Genomic DNA, 10,472 nt, shown 5'->3' with positions numbered 1-10,472 from the left:
CCATTATGGTATTTTTGCCATTCTTTCAAAATTTTAAAACTAGAAGACCTACAGGCGATTTTTCTAAGAGATTTTTTCCCCGATTTGTTGGTAAGTGATTCTAACATACTTTCTTTCAATTACTGATTACATTTCATGAGATTTCAACCTAAAATCTAGGATTTTCATGGTAGAAATTGGGGGGTTGGGTAGAATTAGGAATTTTTGTAAAATTGGAATTAGACCTCGAATTGAGGTCGGATTTCAAAACAAAATACATAAGCGGGCCCGGGGTTATTTTGACTTTCTGGGAAAAATTTTGGAAATTCTAAATTTATGCATTGTAATTAATTCCTTTAACAATATTTGATATTATTGAGTCAATTGTGGCTAGATACGAGTGGTTTGGAGGCGAATTTTAGGGGAAACGCCCCGGTAGAGCTTTGAATTGACTGCGAAGTGAGATAAGTGTTATATCTCACCTTGACTTGAAGGAATTAGGAACCCTCGGACTATGTGTTATGTGAATTTCATGTGAGCGGTGTATATGCGAGGTGACGAGTGCTTATACGCCGCCGAATTATCTGTTTTCCCTGATTTTTCGCTTTTCCTTAATTATTTCCTTTCCTGTCTTAACTGCTATATGCTCTAAATGTTTTCCATGCTTAACTGCTACTTGCTAGTCAATATCTTCTCCTGTTAATTAAGTTTGTTTTTTCATGGTTTCATGATTCTATGCTATTTGCTTAAATTGACTTACTTGCACCTTCTAATCTGTCAATTACTAAATTGGTCTCGTTTAGTAGTATTACTTGTGTAGATCCCTATATTGTACAAGGTTTCCTTTCCGGTTCAGCTTGACATTTATTGATCATAAAGGTTTTGTGGTTTGAACTGTTGATTGGACTGTGTACATTGAGTGTTTGGTACTGATATGGTGGGATCGGGTTGCACACCGCAGCAGGTGTAATAAGGGTGGATTGATATGGTGAAATAAGGGTGAATTATGATACTGATATTGATATATTGTGGGATCAGGTTGCGCACCGCAACTTATATATATTATTTACTGTTGTTGATATTGTTACGGTGAAATAAGAGAGGATTTTGTGTTGTCTGGTAGGATCGGGTTTTGCGCCGCAACAACTTATATATTTCCATTTCTTGAGCTGTGTTGGTTTTCGGTATTCTCATTTGAACTGCTAAGGATTGGTATTCCTCGATAATACTGGTTTTATTTCCTGATGCGGTAGTTACCATTTTCAGTTGACTGCTTCTTCCTGTTCAATATTTCTATTTTCTGTCATTATGATATATACTGCGTACAGGTTGTAGTGTAAGTGACCCGTTTTAGCCTCGTCGCTACTTCGTCGAGGTTAGGCTCGACACTAACCAGTACATGGGGTCGGTTGTACTGATACTACACCCTGCACTCCTATGCAGATTTTGGAGTCGGTCCCAGCGGCGGTTATTAACGTGCTCGGATTGAACAGTTGCGGAGACTTGAGGTACGGCTGCTCAGCGCCCACAGCTCCTGGAGTCCCCTTACTCTATCTATTTAGCTTTGTATTTTCATTCAGACAGCTTTGTATTTATTTCAGACTCTTCTATGGATTACTCTAGAAGCTCGTGAACATGTGACACTGGGTTCAAGAATTTGTAGCAGATGTTTTACAGTTTTAGCTTATGCATTCACTACTAAAAACTGCTTAAATTCGTCAAGGAAAACCGACCGAAATCGGTCGGAAATTGTAAAAAATCGACCCACGACCGCTTTTAATTAGTCGAAAAAGTGATAGTCGTTAACGTGTTGCGACCGAAATCGGTCGGTATTTTCAAAGCATTGACTGACTGTAAAACTTCACTTACCGACCGAAATCAGTATGTATTAATAAGAAAATTATTTAATTTTCAAATACCGACCGAAACCGATCGGAATTTTGAACAGATAAATTTTTTATTTAAATATATAATTATTTGTAAATTGTAATAAATTGTTAATTTATTTAAATAAATAAATTTAAATTCATAATTTCCGACGAATTCGGTAGAAAATTTCAAAAATTTGGAGATTTCATTTGAATATTCCGATCGAATTCGGTCGAAAAATTTAAATTTCTGGGCAGAAAAAAATATTTCCGATTTTCTAGGTAAAAACTGCCTGCTTGTAAGCTACACCACCTGCCAATTACAACCAATATCCATCCTATAATGGCAGCATTACATTGCTACAATTCAACCATAATTAATCAACAACAACAACAACAATTAACTAACAACAACAACAACAACAATTATCTAACAACAACAACAATTAACCAACTACGCTAATAACAACCACAACAACAACGCCAACCACAACAACTATACAAATGTTCAATAAAAAAATAATATCAATAATACAATCATCATTCAAAACTAGTCCCAACTAAATATTAACAAGTTCAATACTTTGTTTAGCAATACACACCATTCGATGAGTGTTTTATACTGCATCATCTCCATCTTCACTACTAAAACCTTCATCGTAGGCATGGTTCGAAGGATCACGGCGAGAAGGATTAGCACATTGGGAAGGCTCACGAGACTGGAGAATGAGGAAAGCACCACTAGCAAGAAGATTGGCCAGCTGACCTTGAAGGAGATTAAATTGTTCGTCCCTCTTTTCTAGCTGAACTTGAAGGGTACCAAATTGTTCATCTCTCTTTTGTTCTCTAGCTTTTATCTCTTCAAGCTCTGCTGTCAGCTTTACGATCTTTTGTTCCATAGACGAGATAGTTGACCTATCAATTGTCTCGCCTTGGGCGGAAGTCTCTATACCTTATAATCCAACCCTGTAGCGCCGAAATGATCTCTCTGGAAGGCCGTATGCTATCCCCTTTTTAGGACCACCGACAACATCCAACCATATCCTCTGCGCTTCTTCGTTTGAAAGGGGTGGTCGTTCGCCTTGCTCATTCGGTGACAAGATCTGAGTGTACTCCTCCACATTAATCTTGTAGCGACCCTTTATTTAGGAGATAGAGAATTATTAATTATATAATATTATAAACATTTATAGTAGTTATGAATTTTACATATGCAATCTTCGCCTGGTCCTCGACCCATCTACTTGGATCTGTTGGTGCCTTATTCTTCCGGACACCTAATCATCCCTCCAATCCATAAACCCTTTTTTATAAAGATGAGTCTTAACATCCTCCAATCCAAAAAAAAATGCAAACACTTGCACTTCGCACAAGGACACCTAATCATCCTTCCAATCCGAAACAATTGAAGTGACATTGCATGCCTAGTAAATTCTTAACCCCTTCTGTAAATTCCTCCCTAAAAAATCGACGATTAGGATAATTCCTATTATACATCCAACTACGATATTCCATCTACATAAAGAACAAAAAAACTACATGTTATATTAATCATAATTCAAATTAATTTATAAATTTAAGTTACATAATAAATTATAATTTTTCACTCAATTAATCTAGCATAATTAGTTAAGCCTAATTTTCTAAAAGCAATAAACACTAATAGAACAATATTATTCCCTAGATTAATAAACCCTAAATTTCTAAAAGCAATAAATACTAATATAATAATAAATTAAACCCTAAAATAATAAATTATTTCTAAAAGCAATAAATAAAATTAAGAGCATCCAACTTCATAAATTAAGAGCACTAAACCCTAGTATATATAATTTATACACCACAAATTAACTAGTTTAAATAATTTATACGCCTCTATTAGTGCATAATCAGTTTAAGTTACAATGTAGTTCACTTTAATTACAATGTAGTTACAAGTTAATTTATAGAATTAAGTTACAATGTACTTATATTCTTCGATAGTGTAAAAATTATAGCATCCATTTTTTTAAGAACTAGTTTATACAATTGAAATAATCCCAAAAGTCCAAAATTGTAAACCCTAGTTTATACAATTAAATAACTTAAATAACTCAAATTAACAGATATAGATAACTAACCTTCAAAGAGAGGAGAGGAGTATGATTTTGGAGCAGTGGTGGGGCGGCAGTGGTGGCGGAGGAGTAGTGGTGGGGCGGTAGTGGTGGCGGAGGCACAGTGGCGGCGGAGAAACAATGGTGGCGCGGGAGAGATGAAATGGGGGGGGGGGGGGGGAGGGGTTTGATTTTGGGTGAGAAGGGAGTGGTGAGGTGATTTGGGGAAGAATTTTTGGATGTGGAAGAAGGAGGAGAGAAAGAGTAAAGAGAAAATGGGGAAGAAACCCGCTGGGCTGCCCTTAATTAGAAATTTCCGACCAAAATTTTTCAGAAATTTTCGATCGGTAATATTAATTAAACATTGACCGTTTGACTGGACATTACCGACCGATTTCGGTCGGTAATTGATTTTTAAATTATTTTTATAATTAATTTAATTACAATACCGGCCGAAGTCTGTCGGTGTTTTTCAAATTATGATGAGTATGGATTAAATTAACTCTTATTTCTTTTATTTTATTCATTTTTATTGATTAAGAAGCGCAGTTATTTGAATTTGAGTCGGAAATGTTATTCTTTTACTTTTCAAGGGTAACGACAGGACCAAGCACCTTGATTAATATGCTAGTATATTTTTTGTTAATTATCAGACAATTCTTATAGTAGGAGAGTATTTGAATTATAAAGCTCAATGCGGTGTCTATAAGTGAAATAAAATTTAGGAAGCTCCAACTATTTTTTTTTTTAAATTCCAATTTTATTTTAAATGAGGATCAATTTGTTCTGGCACAGCATTTAATATTTAGTTCATAATTTTACTAGTTCGTTATTTTTTTTTATATTAAATTCTACCTTTGTTATTGCTTTAATTTTATTAATAGCTATTTATATGGCGAAGAATATAAGTTTTTAATAAATTTTTTATTATTGACACAATATTCACGTGCAACGCACATACTCTTTATTTAAAATGTGATACTTATGAAAGTTTCCCTAAATGAAATCCATTCAGAATTAACTTTTTTTTCCCTAATTCTTGGCATTTAATAAAGTTACGTTATAGTTTTAAATTCTGCTTCAGAATTGAATATGGAAACATCAAACCAAAAATATACCGATTCCTACCTAAATCGTAGGCCTTTTTAATCAAGCAAATTCAAGTGTTTCTCTAATAGAAACTTGAAGCAAAAGTAAGAAAATAAAGAATATATGGAAATCTGCCGCAGTCAGAATTTGATTTCTATCTATAAGAATGGATTTCCTATTACTACTAGGAAACCTATTAGTTTAAGTATCTATAATATTGCACGGATGAGAGACCTCTATAAATACTATCAAACCTAAACTAAGTTTTCATCGTCGTTTCTTCTCTTTCAATGGCTTCCCTTACCAACCACTGTTTCTTCCTCATCTTGCTGTTAATCATTTTTGCTGCTTCTTCCGCTAAGGCGCAGAAAGAATCTTCCCCTTTTTATTCCATTTACAGCTTTGGAGACAGTGATTCTGCTTCTACTTCTGATCATTTAGCCGCTGTGCTTGGTCTGCCTTCTCTACAACATTTCACCGAAGAAGGCGTTGAGTTTGAGTCCGGTATTAGTTTCATGACGCCTGGAGCAACAGTTATGAGTCCCTTTTCCTTCATCAAGAATGGCATCCCAGCGCCTCAGCAGTCTCATCACCCGCAGATTTCTGCCTTTATGAAACTCTTCTATAAGGATTGCTTCTCTTTTCATGACTGCGGCAGGAACAAGGTTCTTCAGAAAGCTATCGTCTACATGGATCAGCCTGGTCCTAATGATTACAAGCACTCTCTTTTGCATACAAAATCTATTTCCGAAGTGTCCAAGCTTGTCCCTGATGTTGTGGAGACAATCAAGAGTTCTATCGAACAACTGATCAAAGATGCAGAGGCCAAACACTTTGTGGTTACTGGAATTATTCCCATGGGTTGCCTTCCAGGTTTTCGAACAATGTTTCCCGAAGATGACAATAGCAGGAAAATTAAATGTCACAAAGGACTAAATTTGTTCGCAACATTGCACAATGATCATCTGTGGCAAGCGTTGGAGGAGCTGCCATTGAAGTACCCTGAAGTCGAGATCATATATGCAGATTATTTCAAGGCGTTTATGGCGGTTCTACTCAATCATGCGTTCTTGGGATTCAAGACAGAGACGTTGATGAAGGTTTGTTGCGGTAGTACTGGAAGCGGTCCGTTTAACTTTGATCCTCTGAGGCAGTGTGGAGAGAAAGGAGCTGTAGCATGTTCAGATAGGGCTTCGCATATACATTGGGATGGATTTCGATTGACACCTGAGGCTTCGAAGAATATGATTGATACTCTCTTCAGAAAAAAGGGTTTTGTATTTCCAGAGTTCAAGTTCGAACGAGATCATGGAGCAGCTGCAGCAAAAAGGCATCACCATTCAAAGGTTTATGGACGATTTAGAGATGGTCTAAGGCATTTATTGGAGTTGCATGCTAATAACGTAGTGGACTACTGAAAAACTAGTATTTCTTTTGCTCTGTCCAATCTGATTCTCTTTAGTTTTGCTGATGAGGTTGGAACAAACAAAGAGTTTTGTACTTTGATAGGGTAGGCCCTCAAATATTGTTTTGTATGTACAGAGGCTGATACCCTCTTCTTACTGTATACCTTTCTTGTTTACTAATCAATAAGCAATTCTTTGATTTGTCTCAAATGATGCAGTATCTCTTGTTTTTGTTTTCCTGTATTTAAGTGTGGATGAACTTGATCGCCCAACTATGTTGTGGATTATCAATGATAAGCTTTAAAGCTTTTGGTGGTTTTTGTGTAGCTACTTTGTAAAATCTGGATGTTGTATTTTTTACCTCGTAGAATATCCACAAATGTATATATATGTGGATGTTGTGGCCTTAAAGCAGGCTGATTTTGTATAAGAAATGCATATGAAGGACAAAGCTGAACTGATGTATTTTGCTACTTGCAGAGAAAGTGATGTTTTTCATGTACTTTTCTTCAAAGTCTAGAAAAGAATCTTGGTATGGTTCGTGGAAATATCTACTTGATTTATGGTTAAACAGAAATGAGAAATCCTGAGGATTCGCGCTTCCTTTCAATTGCTTCTGCCAATTATTGCTTTGGGGAGTTCATTTTGCTGGTTAAGTTTCCTACTGTTGCAATATATAGATGGGCTAGGGTCCTCCCCAGGGTGAGAGTGGGTGACATCTGCACCAAAAAATAATGGTACGACTGTCGGACAAGGGGAATTCGCGTTGATATAGAATCAAAAAGCACAGTGTTTCTTCCTCCCACCTTCACATTGATTTTCAGCGCTACATGTGCTAGATCAATACTGTTTGGTCATCTTAAATACTCTTACATATTTTGTGAAACAGCACTGTGAGACAACTCCTATTTCAGTCTCACAAATTTGCTTCAGATCAGCCACCACATATTGCAAACTTCTGCTAAAGAAGACAAGAAGTTTTATTTTCATTTGTACTATAAAGAGAGCCATTAGTGTCTGGCAAGATTGTTTAACCAAAAAATAGAATTTCGGTTAAAACTAGAAATTAAGAGAGAAAATCGGGTTACTGATAATCAGGAGACGAAAAGAATAAGGAATTTTTGAGAATAATAAGGCAGTAAATAAGTTTGTATTTCAATGTAATCTCAATGATATTTCTCTTCCTTACAAATGCTGAGATCTCCTCCTTTTATAGTTAATTTTTCTAGGAAAAGGTATAATGTCTCAGTCTTAAAGAGACAATTATGAGCATTAAATGACATTAAATGAAACGTTACACAATCATTATTCAATGCTAATTAGCTAACGTATTTGACATTTAACACTGAATTTAGACTCCTTTATGCTATCAGATTCATATCTTCAATTCCTTCTGACCTCCTGGCTTTAATTAAGTTAAATGGATACGAGACTCGTATCATTTGAATAGCATTTCGTGCCTATTTAACTCTCTTCTCTTCGTATCTGATATCGCCCGTGCCTCTCAGTTGATCATCATGTTTTGACCATTTGACCAGTCCACGTGTCATGCCACGTCACCTTCAATATAAATTCAGTTTTTTCCCAATACAGATAGTCCCCCCACTTTCCATTTATTTATCAATTAAATATTTGGGAAGTGGATCTTCATTAAAAAGGGAATTTTTGCCATAATCAATGCTATGACAGTGTCAACGCTTCAATTGTCTCTTCTTTTTGATGCACCATATACGTGTCACCTTCTCATTAGTTCTGCGATTTTGCAGCCTTTTTCTAAGGCTTTTTTTAACTCCACTATTCACGAAGTGATAGTTGCCTTTATTATAGGCTTTCCATCATTACACTTCTTAATTATCGACAGTTGAGTTTATACATAAACTTGCCCCCTTTTTCCTTTGTCTTCTTCTTCACAAGCTTTTTACCAAATTTCTTGCTATTTACTTTACCAAATTTCTTGCAATTTACTCTTGTTCACTTCTTCTTCAGTTCATACCTTCTGTTTATATCTTCTCACTATGTCGTCTTCGAATCCTAACCCTAAAAGAGTCCCAATTCTTGATAGTTTCCCCAATGCTCCTGCTAGATATAGAAGAGGTAGAGGAGGTGTGCTTCGTGGTACAGGGTCGATTCGTGGTGGTAGCTCTGGTTCCATCATTCCTTCTTCTAGTTCTGGCAATATCTCTAGAGGCTCTCTTTCTAACAAATCTTCTTCTAAGGGCAAAGAACCTTCTGAGTCTAACCAAGAGCCTCTGGTTAAAGAAATTGTGCCAACGGATTTATCTTTCGAACATGTCAAAGAATCCCTTCGTGACCAAGTGATTAAATTAGAGAGAGCTGATAAATATCCCTCTTTAATTACTGAACCTTTGATTCAAATTGTTCGAAGAGATTGTCGTTGGAGAGGTGACACCCAAATAGTTATTCCTACTCCACATCAAAGAATATCTTCTTATAGGGTTGGCTTTTCTTTCGTTTACACTTATCCTTTTACTTTGGGATTTATTCCTGCTATTAACCCTGTCATTCTTGATTTCTGTCATTTTTTCAAAATTTGTCTGGCTCAAGTTGGTCCCCTTGTATGGAGAGCAGTAGCTTGTTTGAGGTATATATCAACCAAAGCTGATGTTGACTTTGCTTTCCCTCATCTAATTCATCTTTATCGCCCCAAGCTATTCCGCAATGGTGTTTTTACCTTAACTGCAAGAATTAAGAGGGTTTTGGTTAACCCTGAAGATAATAACGACCGTGGCTGGTACACCCGGTTTGTTGCTGTTCCCACAATTGATTTGGTGGGTGAATCAAACATTCCTTTTCCTGAGAAATGGAACTTTGCACGTAAGTATTTTCTTCCTTGCCGTATCTGCTTTCGTTATTTCAACTTCTCTTCTAATTTTATTATTATTCCTTTGCTTTTTTGTAGCAACCATGGGAGATGTGGAACCCGTTCCTAATTTTCGTGGTTGGGTAGATGCTGTCTTGAAAGTCGTGCCTATGGAGGCACGAACTTGGAAATCTATTTCCAACAAACATGGTTGGAAAGTGAAAACTCACTGTATACATCCCTTTTTGCTTCTTGTGTGTTAAATTCTTTTCCCCTCTTTTAACTTTTTATCCTTCTTATTGTCAGGATTTGCTATTCGAGGGATGTCGGCTGAAGTAGCTATCACCCTTCGAGCTTCTTCCAGTACTCCTCTTGCTTTGGAAAGAACACAAGCCACGCTGTCAAAGAGGAAAGTGGTTGAAGAGGATTCTGACGTTGATGAAGATGAAGATACCTCTTTGACAGCTCGTCCTAGAACCAGGAGGCGCATTGTTTCTGAGGATGAAACTGAAATCTCTCCCGCTCGTACCTCCGAACCCGTTACTATTACCTCCGATGAAGAAACCATTCCAAGGGACTCCCCTGAATCCACTCATCGCCTCTTTATTGAGGGCTTCGAAAGTGGTGAATTAGGTCCGGTTTTAGATGAAATTCCTCTTTCATCTTCCGTTCCTGTTCTTTCTGTTCCTCCTCTAATTTCAAGTGTTTCCTTACCCACTTTGTTTGTTCCTGCCTCTTTGTCAATTTCTGCTCTCTTACCTGCCTCGACTCCTTCGACTACTACTATTTTTACCTCTTCTACCGTTCCTTCTTCTATAGTTCCCCCTTCCTCTACTCATTATGCAGAAGAGGGTTCTAGTAGCAGAAGCATGGCTATGAGGAGTGTAACACTTGAGGTTCCTGCTAATAGCAGTCTTTTAAGGAAGTCTGGCAGAGCAGATGTTTGGCTTGAACCCTTAATTGGGGATATTGAGAAAAAGAAGATGGACAGTCACAGTTGTCTAACTTTGATGAATGATATAGTTCACTGTACATTGAAGGTACTCTCCCTTTACTCTTTAATAAATTTTTTCTTTTTAATTCTAACTTTCATGAGTTATTTTTGTAGGCTAACCTCATTGGTACGGAATTGATGGGAAGAATTTCCCTCTTAGAAAAGAAGGCTCGCGAGTCTGATCAGACTTTTCTTGAGGCTGAGAGGATAGCTAGAGAGGCC

At 36.7% G+C, this 10,472-nt stretch overlaps 1 protein-coding gene across 1 annotated transcript; it reads left to right on the top strand.

Annotated features, from left to right (window-relative positions):
• The first annotated feature begins 5,319 nt into the window (after positions 1–5,319).
• On the top strand, positions 5,320–6,447 carry LOC109239806 (GDSL esterase/lipase At1g28640-like). The gene has a single exon (XM_019406402.1). It carries the CDS (start codon positions 5,320–5,322, stop codon positions 6,445–6,447), a length of 1,128 nt encoding a protein of 375 aa, XP_019261947.1.
• Positions 6,448–10,472: the final 4,025 nt, after the last annotated feature.

The sequence above is a fragment of the Nicotiana attenuata genome, unplaced genomic scaffold (assembly GCF_001879085.1).
Source record: "Nicotiana attenuata strain UT unplaced genomic scaffold, NIATTr2, whole genome shotgun sequence".
Lineage (NCBI taxonomy): Eukaryota > Viridiplantae > Streptophyta > Magnoliopsida > Solanales > Solanaceae > Nicotiana > Nicotiana attenuata.
The sequence above is the reverse complement of the archived record's forward strand: the minus strand, read 5'-3'. Positions and strand labels throughout refer to the sequence as shown.

Excerpts from the sequence above, each read along its gene's own strand:
- LOC109239806 (XM_019406402.1), top strand. The coding sequence starts at position 5,320 with ATGGCTTCCCTTACCAACCACTGTTTCTTCCTCATCTTGCTGTTAATC.